This window comes from Mauremys reevesii, linkage group 5 (genome assembly GCF_016161935.1).
Source record: "Mauremys reevesii isolate NIE-2019 linkage group 5, ASM1616193v1, whole genome shotgun sequence".
In the NCBI taxonomy this organism is placed as follows: domain Eukaryota; kingdom Metazoa; phylum Chordata; order Testudines; family Geoemydidae; genus Mauremys; species Mauremys reevesii.
Genome location: NC_052627.1, coordinates 140068030 through 140091014, shown reverse-complemented (window position 1 = coordinate 140091014; position 22985 = coordinate 140068030). Strand labels below are relative to the sequence as shown.

At 64.6% G+C, this 22985-nt stretch overlaps 1 protein-coding gene across 4 annotated transcripts in view; it reads right to left on the bottom strand.

The window, feature by feature from the left end:
- The window catches only part of LOC120406127 (dedicator of cytokinesis protein 2-like), a 317936-nt gene that overhangs the window by 291270 nt on the left and 3681 nt on the right, over positions 1-22985 (bottom strand). For all 4 annotated transcript variants that reach the window (XM_039540455.1, XM_039540456.1, XM_039540457.1 and 1 more), the window contains exons 2-8: positions 9372-9455; positions 5002-5042; positions 4578-4633; positions 3728-3824; positions 2756-2904; positions 2073-2208; positions 1656-1807 (exon numbers count right to left, since the gene is read on the bottom strand). In XM_039540455.1, coding sequence (XP_039396389.1) covers positions 1656-1807; positions 2073-2208; positions 2756-2904; positions 3728-3824; positions 4578-4633; positions 5002-5042; positions 9372-9455 — 715 coding nt within the window. The remainder of the gene's footprint in view (positions 1-1655; positions 1808-2072; positions 2209-2755; positions 2905-3727; positions 3825-4577; positions 4634-5001; positions 5043-9371; positions 9456-22985) is intronic.

Here is a 22985-nt window from a genome sequence, read left to right as displayed (position 1 = left end):
AGCACCCATCCGTCGTTTGAGCTACACGTGACTAGGAGGCTTGACGGGGACCCACCGCTAGAGGGGGCCGGGAGACGCACTTGGCCAGTGAGCACAGAACAAACTGCTCCAGCGCAGCCGAGCCCTGGAGCTGCCGAGCCCCTGGGCCCGCTGGGTGCCGCCTGCTGCCTCATGCTGAGTCCCATCGGGTCTCATGCCATATGAAGCCTCAGGCTCTCAGCAGGGGGCCAAAGCCCTGGCCTCAGCGAGCAGTTCCCTGGCCCCGGGCAGGGTCTGTGTGCTCCCGCCAGGCCAACCCTCCCTGAACAGGGCGAGAGGGGCAGTTCTCACCAGCTGCTCGGTCACTGGGGGTGGGGTCAGTTATTACTGGTCAGTCACTGGGGAGGTCTCAATTATCCTGGTTGCCAGGTGTCCGGTTTTCGACCAGGACGCCCAGTCGAAAAAGGACCCTGGCGGCTCAGGTCAGCATCACTGATCGGGCCGTTAAAAGGCCAGTCGGCGGCGCAGCGGGGCTAAGGCAGGCTCCCTGTCTGCCCTGGCTCCACGCAGCTCCTGGAAGTGGCCAGCACGTCCCTGCAGCCCCTAGGCAGAGGGGCAGTCAGGGAAGCTCCACACACTGTCCCCGCCCCCAGTGCCAGCTCCGCAGCTCCCATTGGCTGGGAACCATGGCCAATTAAAACTGCGAGGGCGGCGCTTGTGGGTGCCAGCAGCGCTCAGAGCCCCCTGGTCCCTCCACCTAAGGGCCGCAGGGACATGCCGGCCACTTCCAGGAGCTGCATGGAGCCAGGGCAGGCAGGGAGCCTGCCTTAGCCCCACTGCGCCGCCGACCAGGAACTGCCTGAGGTAAGTGCTGCCCAGCTGGAGCCCGCACCCCGATCCCCCTCCCGCACCCAACCCCCTGCCCCAGCCCTGAGCCTCCTCCCAGAGCCTGCACCCTGCATCCCGTCCCGCACTCAAACTCCCTCCCACAACCTGCCCCAGCCCTGAGCCCCCTCCTGCACCCTGAACGCCTCATTTCTGGCCCCACCCCAGAGCCCGCACCCCCAGCCGGAGTCCTCACCCTGTCCTGCACCCCAAGCCCCTGCCCCAGCCCAGTGAAAGTGAGTGAGGGTGGGGGAGAGCGAGTGAGGGCAGGAGGGGGGATGGAGGGAGTGGGGGCGGGACCTCTGAGAAGGGGCACGGCCTCGGGGAAGGGGCAGGGAACGAGTGTTTGGTTTTGTACTATTAGAAAGCTGGCAACCCTACTGGTCAGTCAATGGAGGGCGGGTGAGTTATCTCTGGTCAGTGGGGTGAAGGGGAGGGGTGGTTATCACCAGCCGGTCAGTGGGCAGGGGTGGGGGAGAGGAGACAAGTCATCGGCCAGTGGGTGATGTCCCAGGGAAGCCATCTGGGCTCACGTGGCTCAGGACAGTGGCTCTGCTGTTGCTCCAGGTCTGGTTTGGAAACTGCTGAGCTCCCTGGTTCCAGGTGCTGGGATCCCTGACCCAGGCTCCCCCGGCCACTGACCCAGGAGCAGGTCACTTGGCAACTCCCCGCGGGCCAAGGCTCAGGAGTCGGTCAGGTCCCATCAGAGCAGCAGCCCTGGCCCAGGGCTCTCCTGGTGAGGCCCCCAGAGCTGGGTGTAAGCCCCTGTGTCCCTCCCTTGGGGCAGGTACCTGATCATCTTCTGCTGGCCGGGGTCGTAGAGCGCCGTGAAGAGCTGGGCCTCCTCCCCGATGTTGCAGACGAAGTTGCGGACGCAGAGGTAGAGGTTGTGGGAGGGCGAGGCCAGGTGGGCACTGCAGCCCAGCTCGCTGTGCTGAGAGCACTGCGGGGAGACGGGCAGATGTCAAGGCCAAAAGGACCCCCCCCTGCCTGGCCCCTCCCCAGCCTGGCTCCTGCCTGGGCTCTAGCTGGGAGCAGGCCCGGAGCGGTGGGCAGCAGGACAGCCTGGAGCTCAGCGCAGGGGCGGGAACTCCCCTTCTCGGTGTATGGACTCAGCCGGGCAGGGCCAGCACACCCGTTAGCATGGGGTGGGGCAGAGTCCGTCCGGGAGGAGGGACCGGGCGAGGGGGCCAGGGCTGGGCACTCACCATCTCTTCCTGGATGCGCTCACTGATCATACTCGTGGCCTGTTTGTGAGCCTGGAAGAGGCTGATGACGCTGGTTCTGTCGGGGTCCAGGATGTTCCCGTTCTCGTCACGCACAACCAGGTCTAGCTCCAGGATCCTGCAGAGCACAGGGCGGGGCATGAACACGACTCCAGGCGCAGGTCAGGGACCTGGACTCTCCAAGGCCTCTGGCCCGGCCCAGCCGCACTCAGAGCAGCACCCAGCCACGCTGTCACGGAGCAAACGTCCAGCCCCTCCGGTCCCTGGCCGGGGATCCAGCCTGCAGGCCCAGCAGGTGCCCACCTTGGGGCAGGAAGGGGCCGGCACAGCCTCACCCAGGACTGCAGCAAGGGTCATGCCAGCGGTCACCACGGGTGACCCCCAACCCCCTCACTGTTCCTGATCCACGCACTGCGGGGCCCTCCCTGCCCCCTGGGTCCTCGCTCCCCTATGCTGCTTGCACAGTTGTGTGCCTTGCACACTCGGGCTGTCTCCATCCCCATGCTCTCACTTTCTCCAGTGCACTCACGCCACGTATTAGTGACCATCCCTGGTCCCTCTCCAGCCACCCCTGCCCCCGCCTACAGCCCCTCTCCGGCCCCATGCCCCTGCCTTGGCCCCCCCCATCACAGCCCCATCCTTCCCTGCCCCCTGCCTGCTCTCACTTGTTCCCGTAGTCGATCTTGCTGGTCACCTCCTTCTTGAGCTCCAGGAGCTCATCCTTGGGGAGCGTCCCAGAGAGCAGCTGCGAGCGCCTCTCCATCAGCTCACACATCATCCTCCTGACCTGCCCGTATCGCTCCTTCTGCCCCATCTGCAGGGGAACAAGGGGGCAAGAGTCGTGCCCGATCCCAGAGAGCTGAGCACCCGCAGCCCTCGCAGCCGAGAGCCCAAGCCATGCGGCCCCTCTTCCCTGACCCCTTCTGACCCCATCCCAGAAAGAGCCACCTCCCGCAGTTCCCACACCCCCCATTCCTGACCCCATCGCAGCCCCTGCAGCCCCCATCCCAGAAAGAGCCACCGCCCGCGGTTCCCACACCCCCCATTCCTGACCCCATCGCAGCCCCTGCAGCCCCCATCCCAAAGACAGAGCCACCCCCGCGGGTCCCACACCCCCCATGCCTGACCCCCTTGCAGCCCCTGCAGCCCCCATTCCTGACCCCATCGCAGCCCCTGCAGCCCCCATCCCAAAGACAAAGAGCCACCGCCCGCGGTTCCCACACCCCCCATTCCTGACCCCATCGCAGCCCCTGCAGCCCCCATCCCAAAGACAGAGCCACCCCCGCGGTTCCCACACCCCCCATTCCTGACCCCATCGCAGCCCCTGCAGCCCCCATCCCAAAGACAGAGCCACCCCCACAGTTCCCACACCCCCATTCCTGACCCCATCGCAGCCCCTGCAGCTCCCACACCCCCATTCCTGACCCCCCGCGGTTCCCACACCCCCTATCTCTGACTCTCCGCCGCACTCAGCCTGGGACCCACCCCCCATGGTTCCCAGAGCCCCCATCCTAAAGGCTGGTGCCTGCCCTGTGCATCCCCCACCCCTCCCCTCCCTGTGCTGAGGGCTGGTGGCCCATCCCCAGAGGGTGGGTCAGTCCCTGTGGCTTCCCTACTGCTGGGCCCCAGGCTCTCACCACGTAGAGCTGCTTCCAGATGGTGGCCCATTCCCGCAGCGTGGTGGTGATCTCCTGCACCATCGGCATCTCCGCCGGCACAATGTTCTCCTCCGCCCTGGCCAGAGAGCTGGTGAGGCCGAGCCCTGCACGTGGCGAGGAGGCTCAGCCCCATCCCCACCCACCACGTGGGGGTCCCTGAGCTCAGCAGCCCCAGTTCCTGCCTGCCCCGGAGTCCTGCCCCAGCCTGCGGCAGCCCCACTGAGACCCTGCATCTCTCTCCCTGGGCCCAGCTGCCGTCTGAGGGACCCACTGGCCAGGGACCCGCTGGGCGGCTAGAGCCCCAGCCTGGCCAGGTGATAAGGGGAGCGAATCCCGGAGCTGCAGGCTGGTTACTGCAAGCAGCCCATGGACCAGGCTGGGGCAGGGCATGGGGGGAGAGCTTAGAACCAGGCCAGGCACAGACCTGGGGCACTGGGCTGCTTGCCCCACCTCGTGCCAGGGGAGGGGCCCGGCCGAGTGCTCGGACTGGGAGGGAAAGACGTCTGGCCAAACACAGGGATGGGGGGGGGCAGGACCCAGCCGAGCTCTGGGATGGGGGCTGGCGGGCAGGACCCAGCCAAGCTCTGGGACGGGAGGGGGGGGCAGGACCCAGGCGAGCTCTGGGACGGGATGGGGGGGGCAGGACACAGCCGAGCTCTGGGATGGGGGCTGGGGGCAGGGCACGGCCAAGCACTGGGACAGGGTGGGGGGCGGTGATGGGCCCAATGAGGTGCAGGTCAGGGAGGACCCAGCCCCCTGACCAGTAAAACATTCGCTGACTCAGCCCAGAGCCCCTCTCTGCCCCCTCTCGCCCCCCGCCAGTACCTACCCCCTCTGCTCCACATGGGCGCCCTTCAGGTGGATCAGTGTGACAGGGAATATGCCCTGGGGAGAGGAGAAGTCGTCAGCACAGCGACCCTGATCTGGGGGGCAGAGCCAGAGGGAGGGGGGTCGGCCCCCATGGGGCTGGAACCCCCCGACCCAGTCGGATGTGGGTCAACCCAAGGCCAGGTCCTCGATGGGGCCAGAGCAGGTGTCAGGGGGAGACTCGGAGCCCCCACAGCAGGTTAAAGTCACTCCCCGCAAGGCCCGGTGATTTCCTGCAGGGGGCGCCACGCGGCGAGAGCATGAGCTCAGCCTCAGGCCACGCGCTGTGTCCCCAGCGCCCCACAGCAGCTGTGGGGCCCGGCCCTGGGACAATGGAGAGGACGAGCACCCCGGCCCCTCCACACCGCGGGGAGCAGCAGACTTACCCAGGTGGCTCTGTTCCTGAGCGAGTACCCTCTGTACCAGCCTGCAAGCGGAACAACAGCCAGTGAGACACCCAAGGGCCTCGGAAAGGAGAGCACTTCTCCCAGCAGGGGGCGCTGTGGGGGGCAGGATTCCTGGCTGGGGGGGAGCTCCCAGTTACTCCAGCCCCGGTCTCTCCCAGCAGGGGGCGCTGTGGGGGGCAGGATCCCTGGCTGGGGGGGAGCTCCCAGCTACCCCAGCCCCGGTCTCACCCAGCAGGGGGCGCTGTGGGGGGCAGGGCAGGAGCCCTGGCTCGGGGGGGAGCTCCCAGCTACCCCAGCCCCAGTCTCTCCCAGCAGGGAGCACTGGGGACAGGATTCCTGGCGGGGGGGCGCCCCCAGCTACCCCAGCCCCAGTCTCTCCCAGCAGGGAGCACTGGGGGGGGGGGACAGGATTCCTGGCGGGGGGGAGCTCCCAGTTACTCCAGCCTCAGTCTCTCCCAGCAGGGGGCGCTGTGGGGGGCAGGGCAGGATCCCTGGCTGGGGGGGGAGCTCCCGGTGACTCCAGCCCCAGCCTCTCCCAGCAGGGGGCGCTGTGGGGGGCAGGGCAGGAGCACTGGCTGGGGGGGGAAGCTCCTGGCTACCCCAGCCCAGGCCTCTCCCAGCAGGGGGCGCTGTGGGGGGCAGGGCAGGATCCCTGGCTGGGGGGGGAGCTCCCGGTGACTCCAGCCCCAGCCTCTCCCAGCAGGGGGCGCTGTGGGGGGCAGGGCAGGAGCACTGGCTGGGGGGGGAAGCTCCTGGCTACCCCAGCCCAGGCCTCTCCCAGCAGGGGGCGCTGTGGGGGGCAGGGCAGGATCCCTGGCTGCGGAGGGGAGCTCCCGGCTACCCCAGTCCCAGTCTCTCCCAGCAGGAGCAGTGGCTAGGGGGACTAGAGTGGGGGGACTGGCTGCTGAGGGGAGGTATTACTGGGGGCTGGCTGCTATTGTTGTGCATTGTTGTGTCTCAAAGCGCCTTGGAGCCAAACCCAGAACAGAGACAGGCCCTGCCCAAGGCGCTGACACCCTGTGTACAGGAGACGAGCGGAGACAGACTGCCAGGGAGCCCAGAGAACAACCAGGCCATGGCCAGAGTGACAGGCGGTGGGTCTCAGCACACCAGCCCCCGAATCACTCTCAGTTTTGTCGCAGAGCAGAGTGCTCAGGGGGTTCGAAGCCGGACAATGAGTTAGTTTTTCAGAGGTTTACGGGGAGCTGCTCCCCAGTGTGGGGGCAGGGGAGAAGGCACCAAGGAGCTTGTTTGAACAGTGCTGGAGGCTGGTGTGATGGGCTGATGGGAGGTGAGCATGGACAGGCAGCGTGGGGATGGGCATTAAGACGAGCAGCTCAGGTTGGATCCAGTGGAGAAGGGGGAGCCAGTGGAGGGTGCCGTGGGCACAGGGCTGCTCACAAACAGGGAAGAAATGGTAGGGGAAGCAAAAGTGGATGGGAACCTGGGAGGCAGTGACCATGAGATGGTCGAGTTCAGGATCCTGACACAAGGAAGAAAGGAGAGCAGCAGAATACGGACCCTGGACTTCAGCAAAGCAGACTTTGACTCCCTCAGGGAACTGACGGACGGATCTCCTGGGAGGCTAATCTGAGGGGGAAAGGAGTCCAGGAGAGCTGGCTGTATTTTAAAGAAGCCTTATTGAGGGCACAGGAACAAACCAGCCCAATGTGCAGAAAGAACAGCAAATATGGCAGGTGACCAGCTTGGCTCAATGGTGAAATCTTCAGGGAGCTTAAACTCAAAAAGGCAGCTTACAAGAAGTGGAAATTTGGCCAGATGACTAGGGAGGAGTATAAAGATATTGCTCGAGCATGCAGGGGTATAATCAGGAAGGCCAAGGCACAACTGGAGTTGCAGCTAACAAGGGATGTGAAGGGTAACAAGAAGGGTTTCTACAGGTATGTTAGCAACAAGAAAAAATCAGGGAAAGTGTGGGACCCTTACTGAACGGGGGAGGCAACCTAGTGACAGAGGATGTGGAAAAAGCTGAAGTGCTCAATGCTTTTTTTGCCTCGGTCTGCACAGACAAGGGCAACTCCCAGACTGCTGCACTGGGCAGCACAGTATGGGGAGGAGGTGAGCAGCCCTCAGTGGTGAAAGAACAGGTTAAGGACTATTTAGAAAAGCTGGACATGCACAAGTTCCTGGGGCTGGATGCAATGCATCCGAGGGTGCTGAGGGAGTTGGCGGATGTGATTGCAGAGCCATTGGCCATTATCTTTGAAAATCGTGGTGATCAGGGGAGGTCCCAGACGATTGGAAAAAGGCAAATCTAGTGCCCGTATTTAAAAAAAGGAAGAAGGAGAATCCAGGGAACTACAGGCCAGTCAGCCTCACCTCAGTCCCTGGAAAAATCATGGAGCAGGTCCTCAAGGAATCAATTCTGAAGCACTTGGAGGAGAGGAAAGTGATCAGGAACAGTCAGCATGGATTCACCAAGGGCAAGTCATGCCTGACTAACCTGATTGCCTTCTATGAGGAGATAACTGGCTCTGTGGATATGGGGAAAGCGGAGGATGTGATCTATCTTGACTTTAGCAAAGCTTTTGATACAGTCTCCCACAGTATTCTTGCCAGCAAGTTAAAGTAGTATGGATTGAATGAATGGACTATACGGTGGATAGAAAGCTGGCTAGATCGTCGGGCTCAACGGGTAGTGATCAACGGCTCCATGTCTAGTTGGCAGCCGGTATCGAGCAGAGTGCCCCAGGGGTTGGTCCTGGGACCGGTTTTGTTCAACATCTTCATTAATGATCTGGATGATGGGATGAATTGCACCCTCAGCAAGTTCGCAGATGATACTAAGCTGAGAGGAGAGGTAGATACGCTGGAGCATAGGAATAGGGTCCAGAGTGACCTAGACAAATTGGAGGATTGGGTCAAAAGAAATCTGATGAGGTTCAACAAGGACAAGTGCAGAGTCCTGCACTTAGGACAGAAGAATCCCATGCTCTGCTACAGGCTGAGGACTGACTGGCTAAGCAGCAGTTCTGCAGAAAAACCTGGGGATTACAGTGGACGAGAAGCTGGATATGAGTCAACAGTGTGCCCGCGTTGCCAAGAAGGCCAACGGCATATTGGGATGTATTAGTAGGAACATTGCCAGCAGATCGAGGGATGTGATCATTCCCCTCTACTCAGCACTGGTGAGGCCTCATCTGGAGTTACTGTGTCCAGTTTTGGGCCCCACACTACAAGAAGGATGTGGATAAATTGGAGAGAGTCCAGCGGAGGGCAACAAAAATGATTAGGGGGCTGGAGCACATGACTTATGAGGAGAGGCTGAGGGAACTGGGATTGTTTAGCCTGCAGAAGAGAGGGATGAGGGGGGATTTGATAGCTACTTTCAACTACCTGAAAGGGGGTTCCAAAGAGGATGGATCTAGACTGTTCTCAGTGATAGCAGATGACAGAACAAGGAGCAATGGTCTCAAGTTGCAGAGGGCGAGGTCTAGGTTGGATATTAGGAAACACTATTTCACTACTAGGGTGGTGAAGCACTGGAATGGGTTACCTAGGGAGGGGGTGGAATCTCCTTCCTTAGAGGTTTTTAAGGTCAGGCTTGACAAAGCCCTGGCTGGGATGATTTAGTTGGGGGCTGGTCCTGCTTTGAGCAGGGGGTTGGACTAGATGCCTCCTGAGGTCCCTTCCAAGTTAACCCTGAGATTCTATGATTCTATGATGGGCTAGGAGCTGCATGGCTCTGAGCAGGCCGGGACGGATCAGTAATGGAGCCGCCCTGATCAGAGCCTGGGGAGAGTGGGAGTTGTGGGGAGGGAGACGAATGGCCCTGTCTCGCAGATGCTCTGCAGAAAGAACCAGCCAGATTTACACACAGCTGCATGTGAGGACCTGGTGAGAGGCCAGCGTGAAGACAATGCCCCAGTTACAGGCCTGAGTGACAGAGCAGGATGGTGACGTTGTCCAAGCGGGGAGGGCTTGGGGGAAGGCTGGGAGCTGGAGCTGGCAGCTAGACCGTCCCGAGGAGGCATCAGAGAGAAAGGCCCAGATTGTCGTTTGGCCTGAAGGAGACGGTCTGGAGCAGAGGGAGATCAGTGAGTCGGGCATAGAGAGGGTGACTGACTCTGTGGTTGCAGACGGGGTTATGAGAGCCCAGGTGCCGAGGGAGAAGAGAAGGGGACCCCACACAGAAAGCGGGAGGGGGACGAGGAGATCCGCTGAAGGGAGCTGAGAGAGGAGGGGACCAGGAGAGGGCAGAGTCCCAGAAGCCGAGGGATTTTAAGAAGAGTGTGGCTGATGGTTTCACAGGCGGTGAGAGGTCCAAGAGGATTCTCCTGGGGTCTGTGGAGCCGGTTCCCCCACTCTCAGTGCCCGGCCCCACTTACCCTCCGAGGCCTGTAGGATGTGCACTGTATCCCCGATCTGCAGCGGCAGGTGATGCTCGTTCGTGCCCGAAAAGTTCCACAAAGCTGCAAAACAACAGCCAGGGGAGTTAGGGGGGTGGTGAGAGGGGGCAGCTCTGGACCCCAGCCCCCTGCAGGTGGCTCTGCCCTCTCACTGCCTCACCCAGCCCAGCTCATCCGTCCCTGGAGCTAGGGGGAACCTGGCACGCTCGCTCTCTGAGCTTGGCCTCTCAGTGCCGTGCGGACAACTTGCCTCAGCTGTTCCCCAGCACCGGGTGGGGCCACCCTTGGGTCCTGGTGCTGCCCCATTGTCACAACCGCAGCTACTGGTGTGCCAGGCTGAGCCAGCCCCCAGTCACCCCTGACAGCGAGAGGCACAACATGGCCCCTTCATCTCTGAGCTGTCTGTCACCCCGCCCCGCGCCAGGCCCCACGCACCACCACTCCCAGCCTGTACTTAGGGCAGGGCAGTCACGGGGCTGGGGGGCAGGAGAGCCCGGGGGGTCCTGCCCAGCGTGGCCAGTCTCGCGGCTCCCAAGGGGTCTGAATTCAGCAGTGCCAGGAGGGAGGGTGCAGCTGGAGCTGGAGGCAGGTTGGGTCCGGTTGCTGCCACGAGGCTGGGGGAAGATCTGCAGGGTGCTGCCAGCCAGGGACATGGGCGTGAGCAGCGCGGGCAGGCTGGGGATGAGCACAGCAGGATCCAGCTTCCTTGGGGGGTGGGGATTTCACTGCACCCAGGACCAGGGCTGTCAAGTGCCCGGAGGGATGCTCCCTCCCGCCCATGGCACTCCTTCCCACACGCCCACAGCGCAGCCTGGCTCTGCAGCTCTGCGTGCTGGGCACTAGCAGACTGGGGGGTTGCTCTGCGGGCAGCTGGGCACCTCCTCCCCCTGTTCTCCCACTGGCCCAGCTAGGGGCACCCTCTATTGGCACCAGGGTCCACCCCAAGCTGCCACCCACCCTCCATCCCAGGACCCCTGCAGCCTTCAGCAGCCGCCAGCACAGGCCACCAGCACCCACCACCACTCAGTGGCCCCCAGCAGCCGGCAGCTGCACACCCGCCCTCTGCTCGGGGCAGGGTGTGGTGACAAGCCAAACCGTTAAATATGCACAATTCTAAACATGCAAATTAGCTCATTAAGTAATTTGCATAAAATATCATACAAAGAGCTGCACAAAACTTCAACTTCCAGGTTCAAGGTCTCAGGCCTTATCCCCAACGTGCACCCTCGGCCCAGCGTTGAACGAGCCCGGGGAGGAGGCTGCCAGGGTAAAGTCATGTGGGCTGGCAGCTGAGGTGTGTCGGGGGCCGGTGCCAGGCTGCAGAATGAACCCCCGGGAACCACGGCCCAGCCCGCCCCGCCTGCTGCACCCAGCAGAGATCTCTGACATGCCCGCATGCGTATTGCTGTAAAACCCCCTCCCAAAACAAGACCCTGGCTGCTGCAGCTGCTGCTCTGAGGGGAGACACCCTGGGGATGAGTCGCCCTGTGGGATCCGAAGCAGAAAGAACAGAAAACTCAGCAGCTGCCCCCCAAGGGGCTAGGCCCACCCCTGGCTAGGCACAGCCCCACAGCCCTGTGTCCTATCACCGCGGCATCCAGGCCCCTTGCTGCCTCCAATGCGTATTTCCCCACCCGGTGTGACGAAGTGGGACTGTTCGTACTGGGGGCTGGGCACAGATCCTAAGTATCTAGCAGCAAAAGGCCATGCAGCAAATGCCTGACACTCTGTCTCCTAGCAACGGATGGCCCAGCCCCTCCCTGCAAAGGTGCCTCTCTAGGTGTTGGAGACAAAGGGGTCAGGTGACCTCCTGGCCCGGGAAAGACGCTGAGCAGAGAGAAGGGGCCGGAGGGGGTTGGGGAGACTGGAGTTGGCTGGAGAAGAGAGGGGAGGCAGGGAGACCGGGCTCTGATCCCCGAGGGGGGCTGTGGGGCCCCAAGATGGACCTAACCGGGGGGATCCTGTTATCTGTGCCTGCAAGACCTGTGCTGGACTGTGTTCCTGTCGTCTAAATAAACCTTCTGCTTTACTGGCTGGCTGAGAGTCCTGGTGAATCGGCAGGGAGACCGGGGGTGCAGGGCCTGACTCCCCCACACTCCGTGACAACTGGTGGCAGCGGTGGGATGACTGCACCCCGTGGACGGCGCTTCCTGCCGTAAGTGACTGGGGAGCAGTAAAACGAAGGGGCAATTCACCCCGGGAGAGTGTGGCCAGAGAGCAGGACTTTGCAGTAACAGGGTCCCCCGGGGGATCACAGCGAGCGATTCCAGGGGCGGAGGAGCCTGCAGCTCGACCCTGGCAGAGAGGTGGTGACCTCAAGGACTGGCACACGAGGGGTCCCCCGGGAACCCGTGGGGAGCGGCGAGCACCCCGGCCTGCGAGCGGCCAGCAGGAAGATGTTTGCCAAGCAGCGCAAGTGTGAGCTGGTGGAGCTATGCAAGCAGGGGGGGCTGCGCCATGGGAAGCTCACCAAGGCCCAGCTGATTGCCCGGCTGGAGGAGAGAGATCGCAGGGATGAACCGGTCCCTGTCTCTGAGGGAAGCAGCCGGGCAGATACAGCGCAGGCACCAGTGTCTGTCCCCGCTGGGAGGGCTCAGCCGGCTGCTGAGGGCTCCCCGAGACCCCCCACCCCTAGGCCTAGGGGGAGGGGGAGCCCAGCGACTACCAAGGGCTCAGTGGCCAGCAGGGGATCATCCCGGCGGAGCTCCCTGTCCCTGGAGCGGAGGCAGCTGGAATATGACAGGGAGGCGCTCAAGTTAAGGAGGCAAGAACTGAGACAGGAGCGGGAGGAGAAGGAGAAGCAGCGTGAACACGAGGAGAGGGAGAAGGAGAAGAAACGTAAACATGAGCTGGCCCTGGCCCAGCTGAACAACAGCAAGGCCCCGGCTGCGGTGAGTGAGGGGGGGCCCAAGCCTACAAAGAGCTTCGATATGAACTTCCTGGCCCGGCGTAAGGAGGGGGAGGACATAGACACCTTCCTGACGGCCTTTGAGAACGCCTGCGAGCTGCACCAGGTTGACCCTGCAGACAGGATCCAGTTTCTCAACCCCTTACTGGACTCCACCGCCGTGGAGGTGTACAGCCGAATGAAGGGGGCGGAGGCGGGGGACTACAACCTGTTCAAAGAGGCCCTGCTCCGCGAGTTTGGGCTGACCCCGGAGATGTACCGGAAGAGGTTCCGGGGTCAACGTAAGACCCGGGAGGGCACATACCTACAACTGGTCAACCGGGCGCAGGGATATGCCCGCAAGTGGACGGCTGGGGCCCAAACTAGAGAGGACCTGCTTGACCTAGTCGTACTGGAGCACCTGTATGCGCAGTGCCCGTCTGACCTGAGGCTGTGGTTGATGGACCAGAAGCCGGAGAACCCACAGCATGCAGGCCGGCTGGCCGACCAATACATGGACAGTCGGACGGATCATAGGGAGGCGTCTCGAAGTAGCAGGTCTGCCTCAACGCAGAGAGAGAGTCACCATGGGACCTCCAAGAAGGAGCCGAGGGAGGGCCCCCACCTAAGGGAAACATCTGGCATCAGGTCCAGCCGTCCCCCTCGAGGGGACCCACAAGACATGGGCTGCTATCAGTGTGGCCAACCGGGCCACGTACGGGCCCAGTGCCCCAAGCTCCGGGACAAACTGAGCAGACCAACCCCACACCGGGTCAACTTGGTAGAGATCCAGCCGGATGAGGGGCAGCGTTCGCAGGAAAAGGGGGGCTGGCCGCGTACCCCCTGCGAAGGAGGGAGGGGGGCCCCGGGTTGACCCCTCCGAGGGGCTGGATGCTCCCCGCCCTGAGTTTTGGGTTTACAGGGTGGGCACAGGGCTGCCCCTCCGGAGCGAGTGCCTTGTTCCCCTGGAGGTAGATGGGAAGGAGGCCACTGGGTACTGGGATACGGGCGCAGAGGTGACGCTGGCCCAGCCCGAGGTGGTGGGCTCAGATCGGATGGTGCCCAACACCTACTTGACCCTCAGGGGTGTGATCGGGACCCCATTCAAGGTGCCTGTGGCGAGGGTGCACCAGTTGTCACGGAGTGTGGGGGCGCCAGGCCCTGCACCCCCGGGCTCCCTGCCGATTCCCCAGGACTCTCAGCCAGCCAGTAAAGCAGAAGGTTTATTTAGGCGACAGGAACACAGTCCAACACAGGCCTTGCAGGCACAGATAACAGGATCCCCCCGGTTAGGTCCATCTTGGGGCCCCACAGCCCCCTCGGGGATCAGACCCCTCTCTCCCTGCTTCCCCTCTTTCCCCAGCCAACTCCAGTCTCCCCAACCCCCTCCAGCCCCTCCTCTCTGCTCCGCTTCTTTCCCGGGCCAGGAGGTCACCTGACCCCTTTGTCTCCAACACCTTTAGATGCACCTTTGCAGGGAGGGGCCGGGCCATCAGTTGCTAGGAGACAGAGTGTCAGGCATTTGCTGCATGGCCTTTTGCTGCTAGATACTTAGGATCTGTGCCCAGCCCCCGGTACGAACAGTCCCACTTCGTCACACCCGGTGCAGAGACAGGGCCAGCATCAGCCCCCAGTCGGGGGCTCTTTCGAAATCTGGCCCTGCTGATGGGTGCTGAGCCCTGGGGCGGCTGCTCAGCGACGCCCCGGAGCCGCCCAGGACTAACCCTGCAGCTCCTGAGTCCCAGGCCAGCCCCGCACCACTGGGCTGCTTGCGACCAGACAGCACGTGTGAAACATCGGGACGGGGGTGGGGGGTAACAGGAGCCTATATCAGAAAACGACCCAAAAACCGGGACTGTCCCTATAAAATCGGGACATCTGGTCACCCCGGCTGTCCTGCCTCCCAGCCAGGTGAGCAGGGCCCTGAGCCCAGCAGGAGCCACCTGGACACTGGGGCTGGCTCAGCCGCTGGGCCCCTGCGTGAGTGCAGCAGGCAGGGGCCACGCCTGGGGCGCCAAAGGGACCGTTCAGCTGCGGGGGGGGGGGGGCAGCCACAGAAACAGCTCCACTCACTCATCTGCCGAGCGAGCGGCAGCTACTGAGAAAAGCAGGAACAGAAAATACCACAGAGGAAAGTGACAGCAGGAGCCTGCAACGCGACGCTTCCTGCCACAGGCCGGGCTCGGCGGGAGGAAGGTCTGTGCAGAGAGCGCAGGAGCCCCCGGCTCTATTCCTGGCTCCGGTCCCTCCCCCGGTCACAGCGCAGGAGCCCCCGGCTCTATTCCTGGCTCCGGTCCTCCCCCGGTTACAGCGCAGGAGCCCCCAGCTCTATTCCTGGCTCCGGTCGCTCCCCCGGTTACAGCGCAGGAGCCACCGGTGCTATTCCTGGCTCCGGTCCCTCCCCCGGTTACAGCGCAGGAGCCCCCGGCTCTATTCCTGGCTCCGGTCCCTCCCCCGGTCACAGCGCAGGAGCCCCCGGCTCTATTCCTGGCTCCGGTCCCTCCCCCGGTCACAGCGCAGGAGCCCCCGGCTCTATTCCTGGCTCCGGTCCCTCCCCCGGTCACAGCGCAGGAGCCCCCGGCTCTATTCCTGGCTCCGGTCCCTCCCCCGGTCACAGCGCAGGAGCCACCGGCTCTATTCCTGGTTCGGTCCTCCCCCGGTCACAGCGCAGGAGCCCCCGGCTCTATTCCTGGCTCCGGTCCCTCCCCCGGTCACAGCGCAGGAGCCCCCGGCTCTATTCCTGGCTCCGGTCCCTCCCCCGGTTACAGCGCAGGAGCCACCGGCTCTATTCCTGGCTCCGGTCCCTCCCCCGGTCACAGCGCAGGAGCCACCGGCTCTATTCCTGGCTCCGGTCCTCCCCCGGTTACAGCGCAGGAGCCCCCGGGCTCTATTCCTGGCTCCGGTCCCTCCCCCGGTCACAGCACAGGAGCCCCGGGCTCTATTCCTGGCTCCGGTCCCTTCCCCGGTTACAGCGCAGGAGCCCCCGTCTCTATTCCTGGCTCCGGTCCCTCCCCCGGTCACAGCGCAGGAGCCCCCGGCTCTATTCCTGGCTCTGGTCCCTCCCCCGGTCACAGCGCAGGAGCCCCCGGCTCTATTCCTGGCTCCGGTCCCTCCCCCGGTCACAGCGCAGGAGCCCCCGGCTCTATTCCTGGCTCCGGTCCCTCCCCCGGTCACAGCGCAGGAGCCCCCGGCTCTATTCCTGGGTCCGGTCCCTCCCCCAGTCACAGCGCAGGAGCCCCCGGCTCTATTCCTGGCTCCGGTCCCTCCCCCAGTTACAGCGCAGGAGCCCCCGGCTCTATTCCTGGGTCCGGTCCTCCCGGTCACAGCGCAGGAGCCCCCGGCTCTATTCCTGGATCCAGTCCCTCCCCCGTTACAGCGCAGGAGCCCCCGGCTCTATTCCTGGCTCCGGTCCCTCCCCCGGTCACAGCGCAGGAGCCACCGGTGCTATTCCTGGCTCCGGTCCCTCCCCCGGTTACAGCGCAGGAGCCCCGGGCTCTATTCCTGGCTCCGGTCCCTCCCCCGGTCACAGCGCAGGAGCCCCCGGCTCTATTCCTGGCTCCGGTCCCTCCCCCAGTTACAGCGCAGGAGCCCCGGGCTCTATTCCTGGCTCCGGTCCCTCCCCCGGTCACAGCGCAGGAGCCCCCGGCTCTATTCCTGGCTCCGGTCCCTCCCCCGGTTACAGCGCAGGAGCCCCCGGCTCTATTCCTGGCTCCGGTCCCTCCCTCAGTCACAGCGCAGGAGCCCCCGGCTCTATTCCTGGCTCCGGTCCCTCCCCGGGTTACAGCGCAGGAGCCCCGGGCTCTATTCCTGGCTCGGTCCTCCCCGTTACAGCGCAGGAGCCCCCGGCTCTATTCCTGGCTCCGGTCCCTCCCCCGGTTACAGCGCAGGAGCCCCCGGCTCTATTCCTGGCTCCGGTCCCTCCCCCGGTCACAGCGCAGGAGCCACCGGCTCTATTCCTGGCTCCGGTCCCTCCCCCGGTCACAGCGCAGGAGCCCCCGGCTCTATTCCTGGCTCCGGTCCCTCCCCCGGTTACAGCGCAGGAGCCCCCGGCTCTATTCCTGGCTCCGGTCGCTCCCCCAGTCACAGTGCCGGAGCCCCCGGCTCTATTCCTGGCTCCGGTCCCTCCCCCGGTTACAGCGCAGGAGCCCCCGGCTCTATTCCTGGCTCCGGTCCCTCCCCCGGTCACAGCGCAGGAGCCCCCGGCTCTATTCCTGGCTCCGGTCCCTCCCCCGGTCACAGCGCAGGAGCCCCCGGCTCTATTCCTGGCTCCGGTCCCTCCCCCGGTTACAGCGCAGGAGCCCCCGGTGCTATTCCTGGCTCCGGTCCCTCCCCCAGTCACAGTGCAGGAGCCCCCGGCTCTATTCCTGGCTCCAGTCCCTCCCCCGGTTACAGCACAGGAGCCCCCAGCTCTATTCCTGGCTCCGGTCCCTCCCCCGGTTACAGCGCTGGAGCCCCCAGCTCTATTCCTGGCTCCGGTCCTCCCCCGGTTACAGCGCAGGAGCCCCCTGCTCTATTCCTGGCTCCGGTCCCTCCCCCGGTTACAGCGCAGGAGCCCCCGGCTCTATTCCTGGCTCCGGTCCCTCCCCCGGTCACAGCGCAGGAGCCCCCGGCTCTATTCCTGGCTCCGGTCCCTCCCGGTCTGTCACAGCGCAGGAGCCCCCGGCTCTATTCCTGGCTCCGGTCCCTCCCCCGGTCACAGCGCAGGAGCCCCCGGCTCTATTCCTGGCTCTGGTCCCTCCCCCAGTTACAGCGCAGGAGGCCCCGGCTCTATTCCTGGCTCCGGTCCCTCCCCCGGTCACAGCACAGGAGCCCCCGGCTCTATTCCTGGCTCCGGTCGCTCCCCCAGTCACAGTGCCGGAGCCCCCAGCTCTATTCCTGGCTCCCGTCCCTCCCACGGTCACGGCACAGGAGCCCCCGGCTATATTCCTGGCTCGGTCCCTCCCCGGTCACAGCGCAGGAGCCCCCGGCTCTATTCCTGGCTCCGGTCCCTCCCCGGTTACAGCGCAGGAGCCCCCAGCTCTATTCCTGGCTCTGGTCCCTCCCCCGGTTACAGCGCAGGAGCCCCCGGCTCTATTCCTGGCTCCGGTCCCTCCCCCGGTCACAGCACAGGAGCCCCCGGCTCTATTCCTGGCTCCGGTCCCTCCCTCAGTCACAGCACAGGAGCCCCCGGCTCTATTCATGGCTCCGGTCCCTCCCCCGGTTACAGCGCAGGAGCCCCCCGGCTCTATTCCTGGCTCCGGTCCCTCCCCCGGTTACAGCACAGGAGCCCCCGGCTCCATTCCTGGCTCCGGTCCCTCCCCCGGTCACAGCGCAGGAGCCCCCGGCTCTATTCCTGGCTCCGGTCCCTCCCCCGGTCACAGCGCAGGAGCCCCCGGCTCTATTCCTGGCTCCGGTCCCTCCCCCGGTTACAGCACAGGAGCCCCCGGCTCTATTCCTGGCTCCGGGGCAAAGCCAGCGGGAAGGGGAAGAGGTGTAAGCCGGAGACACCGCCTTGTGCAGGGCGCTGCCTCAGGGGCGGGGGCATGGGGGAGCAGCGGTGCTGCCCAGTGCATTGCGGCCCTGGCTCGCCGTGCACCATGTGTGACCCGCCTGAGTCAGCGGCTGAGCCCAGGGTCCCTGCTGGGGGCATGAGGGGGGACGGAGCGTGTAGAGCAGGGTCGGGGGTAGAACTCACCCCACGCCACAGGGAGCCCTGCCATTGTCTAGCGTGAGCGGGGCCGGGGGTAGAACTCATCCTCGCACGCCACAGGGAGCCCTGCCATTGTCTAGCGTGAGCGGGGCCGGGGGTAGAACTCATCCTCGCACGCCACAGGGCGCCCTGCGATTGTCTAGCGTGAGCGGGGCCGGGGGTAGAACTAATCCTCGCACGCCACAGGGAGCCCTGCCATTGTCTAGCATGAGCGGGGCCGGGGGTAGAACTCATCCTCGCACGCCACAGGAGCCCTGCCATTGTCTAGCGTGAGCGGGGCCGGGGGTAGAACTCATCCTCGCACCCCACAGGGAGCCCTGCCATTGGCTCGCGTGAGCGGGGCCGGGGGTAGAACTCATCCTCGCACGCCACAGGAGCCCTGCCATTGTCTAGCGTGGCGGGGCCGGGGGTAGAACTAATCCTCGCACGCCACAGGGAGCCCTGCCATTGTCTAGCGTGAGCGGGGCCGGGGGTAGAACTCATCCTCGCACACCACAGGGAGCCCTGCCATTGTCTAGCGTGAGCGGGGCAGGGGTTAGAACTCATCCTCGCACACCACAGGGAGCCCTGCCATTGTCTAGGGTGAGCGGGGCCGGGGGTGGAACTCATCCTCGCACGCCACAGGGAGCCCTGCGATTGCCTAGCGTGAGCGGGGCCGGGGGTAGAACTCATCCTCGCACGCCACAGGGAGCCCTGCCATTGCCTAGCGTGAGCGGGGCCGTGGGTAGAACTCATCCTCGCACGCGACCGGGAGCCCTGCCATTGTCTAGCGTGAGCGGGGCCGGGGGTGGAACTCACCCTCGCACGCCACAGGGAGCCCTGCCATTGTCTAGCGTGAGCGGGGCCGGGGGTAGAACTCATCCTCGCACGCCACAGGGAGCCCTGCCATTGTCTAGCGTGAGCGGGGCCATGGGTAGAACTCATCCTCGCACACCACAGGGCGCCCTGCGATTGTCTAGCGTGAGCGGGGCCGGGGGTAGAACTCATCCTCGCACGCCACAGGGCGCCCTGCCATTGTCTAGCGTGAGCGGGGCCGGGGGTAGAACTCATCCTCGCACGCCACAGGGAGCCCTGCCATTGTCTAGCGTGAGCGGGGCCGGGGGTAGAACTCATCCTCGCACGCCACAGGGAGCCCTGCGATTGCCTAGCGTGAGCGGGGCCGGGGGTAGAACTCATCCTCGCACGCCACAGGGAGCCCTGCCATTGTCTAGCGTGAGCGGGGCCGGGGGTAGAACTCATCCTCGCACGCCACAGGGAGCCCTGCCATTGTCTAGGGTGAGTGGGGCCGGGGATAGAACTCATCCTCGCACGCCACAGGGAGCCCTGCCATTGTCTAGCGTGAGCGGGGCCGGGGGTAGAACTCATCCTCGCACGCCACAGGGAGCCCTGCCATTGTCTAGGGTGAGCGGGGCCGGGGGTAGAACTCATCCTCGCACACCACAGGGAGCCCTGCCATTGTCTAGGGTGAGCGGGGCCGGGGGTAGAACTCATCCTCGCACGCCACAGGGCGCCCTGCCATTGTCTAGGGTGAGCGGGGTCGGGGGTAGAACTCATCCTCGCACGCCACAGGGAGCCCTGCGATTGTCTAGCGTGAGCGGGGCCGGGGGTAGAACTCACCCCACGCCACAGGGAGCCCTGCCATTGTCTAGCGTGAGCAGGGCCGGGTAGAACTCATCCACGCCACAGGGAGCCCTGCGATTGTCTAGCGTGGCGGGGCCGGGTAGAACTCATCCTCGCACGCCACAGGGAGCCCTGCCATTGTCTAGCGTGGCGGGGCCGGGTAGAACTCATCCTCGCACGCCACAGGAGCCCTGCCATTGTCTAGCGTGAGCGGGGCCGGGTAGAACTCATCCTCGCACGCCACAGGAGCCCTGCCATTGTCTAGCGTGGCGGGGCCGTAGAACTCATCCTCGCACGCCACAGGAGCCCTGCGATTGCCTAGCGTGCGCCACAGGGAGCCCTGCCATTGTCTAGCGTGAGCGGGGCCATGGGTAGAACTCATCCTCGCACACCACAGGGCGCCCTGCGATTGTCTAGCGTGAGCGGGGCCGGGGGTAGAACTCATCCTCGCACGCCACAGGGCGCCCTGCCATTGTCTAGCGTGAGCGGGCCGGGTAGCCCTCAGCCTCGCACGCCACAGGGAGCCCTGCCATTGTCTAGCGTGAGCGGGGGCGGGGGTAGACCTCATCCTCGCCCGCCACAGGGAGCCCTGCCATTGTCTAGCGTGAGCGGGGCCGGGGGTAGAACTCATCCGCCACAGGAGCCCTGCCATTGTCTAGCGTGAGTGGGGCCGGGGTAGAACTCATCCTCGCACGCCACAGGAGCCCTGCCATTGTCTAGCGTGAGCGGGCCGGGTAGAACTCATCCTCGCACGCCACAGGAGCCCTGCGATTGTCTAGCGTGAGCGGGGCCGGGGGTAGAACTCATCCTCGCACGCCACAGGGAGCCCTGCCATTGTCTAGCGTGAGCGGGCCGGGTAGAACTCATCCTCGCACGCCACAGGAGCCCTGCCATTGTCTAGCGTGAGCGGGCCGTGGGTAGAACTCATCCTCGCACGCCACAGGGAGCCCTGCCATTGTCTAGCGTGAGCGGGCCGTGGTAGAACTCATCCTCGCACGCCACAGGGAGCCCTGCCATTGTCTAGCGTGAGCGGGGCCGGGGGTAGAACTCATCCTCGCACGCCACAGGGAGCCCTGCCATTGTCTAGCGTGAGCGGGGCCGGGGGTAGAACTCATCCTCGCACGCCACAGGGAGCCCTGCCATTGTCTAGCGTGAGCGGGGCCGTGGGTAGAACTCATCCTCGCACGCCACAGGTAGCCCTGCCATTGTCTAGCGTGAGCGGGCCGGGTAGAACTCATCCTCGCACGCCACAGGGAGCCCTGCCATTGTCTAGCGTGAGCGGGGCCGTGGTAGAACTCATCCTCGCACGCCACAGGAGCCCTGCCATTGTCTAGCGTGAGCGGGGCCGGGGGTAGAACTCATCCTCGCACGCCACAGGGAGCCCTGCCATTGTCTAGCGTGAGCGGGCCAGAACTCATGGTAGAACTCATCCTCGCACGCCACAGGGAGCCCTGCCATTGTCTAGCGTGAGCGGGGCCGTGGGTAGAACTCATCCTCGCACGCCACAGGGAGCCCTGCCATTGTCTAGCGTGAGCGGGGCCGTGGGTAGAACTCATCCTCGCACGCCACAGGGAGCCCTGCCATTGTCTAGCGTGAGCGGGGCCGTGGGTAGAACTCATCCTCGCACGCCACAGGGAGCCCTGCCATTGTCTAGCGTGAGCGGGGCCGGGGGTAGAACTCATCCTCGCACGCCACAGGGAGCCCTGCCATTGTCTAGCGTGAGCGGGGCCGGGGGTAGAACTCATCCTCGCACGCCACAGGGAGCCCTGCCATTGTCTAGCGTGAGCGGGGCCGGGGGTAGAACTCATCCTCGCACGCCACAGGGAGCCCTGCCATTGTCTAGCGTGAGCGGGGCCGTGGGTAGAACTCATCCTCGCACGCCACAGAGAGCCCTGTGATTGTCTAGCGTGAGCGGGGCCAGGGGTAGAACTCATCCTCGCGCCACAGGAGCCCTGCCATGGTCTAGCGTGAGCGGGGCCGGGGGTAGAACTCATCCTCGCACGCCACAGGGAGCCCTGCCATTGTCTAGCGTGAGCGGGGCCGGGGGTAGAACTCATCCTCGCACGCCACAGGGAGCCCTGCCATTGTCTAGCGTGAGCGGGGCCGTGGGTAGAACTCATCCTCGCACGCCACAGGGAGCCCTGCCATTGTCTAGGGTGAGCGGGGCCGTGGGTAGAACTCATCCTCGCACGCCACAGGGAGCCCTGCCATTGTCTAGCGTGAGCGGGGCCGGGGGTAGAACTCATCCTCGCACGCCACAGGGAGCCCTGCCATTGCCTAGCGTGAGCGGGCCGTGGGTAGAACTCATCCTCGCACGCCACAGGGAGCCCTGAGATTGTCTAGCGTGAGCGGGGCCGTAGAACTCATGGGCCGGGTGAACTCATCCTCGCACGCCACAGGAGCCATGCCATTGTCTAGCGTGAGCGGGGCCGGGGGTAGAACTCATCCTCGCACGCCACAGGGAGCCCTGCGATTGTCTAGCGTGAGCGGGGCCGTGGGTAGAACTCATCCTCGCACGCCACAGGGAGCCCTGCGATTGCCTAGCATGAGCGGGGCTGGGGGTAGAACTCATCCTCGCACGCCACAGGGAGCCCTGCGATTGTCTAGCGTGAGCGGGGCCGGGGGTAGAACTCACCCCACGCCACAGGGAGCCCTGCCATTGTCTAGCGTGAGCGGGGCCGGGGGTAGAACTCATCCTCGCACGCCACAGGGAGCCCTGCCATTGTCTAAGAACTCATCCTCGCACGCCACAGGGAGCCCTGCCATTGTCTAGCGTGAGCGGGCCGGGGTAGAACTCATCCTCGCACGCCACAGGAGCCCTGCCATTGTCTAGCGTGAGCGGGGCCGGGTAGAACTCATCCTCGCACGCCACAGGGAGCCCTGCCATTGTCTAGCGTGAGCGGGGCCGGGGGTAGAACTCATCCTCGCACGCCACAGGGAGCCCTGCCATTGTCTAGCGTGAGCGGGGCCGGGGGTAGAACTCATCCTCGCACGCCACAGGGAGCCCTGCCATTGTCTAGCGTGAGCGGGCCGGGGTAGAACTCATCCTCGCACGCCACAGGGAGCCCTGCCATTGTCTAGCGTGAGCGGGCCGGGTAGAACTCATCCTCGCACGCCACAGGGAGCCCTGCCATTGTCTAGCGTGAGCGGGCCGTGGGTAGAACTCATCTCGCACGCCACAGGGAGCCCTGCCATTGTCTAGCGTGAGCGGGGCCGGGGGTAGAACTCATCCTCGCACGCCACAGGGAGCCCTGCGATTGTCTAGCGTGAGCGGGGCCGGGGGTAGAACTCATCCTCGCACGCCACAGGGAGCCCTGCCAGTGTCTAGCGTGAGCGGGGCCGGGTAGAACTCATGAACTCATCCTCGCACGCCACAGGGAGCCCTGCCATTGTCTAG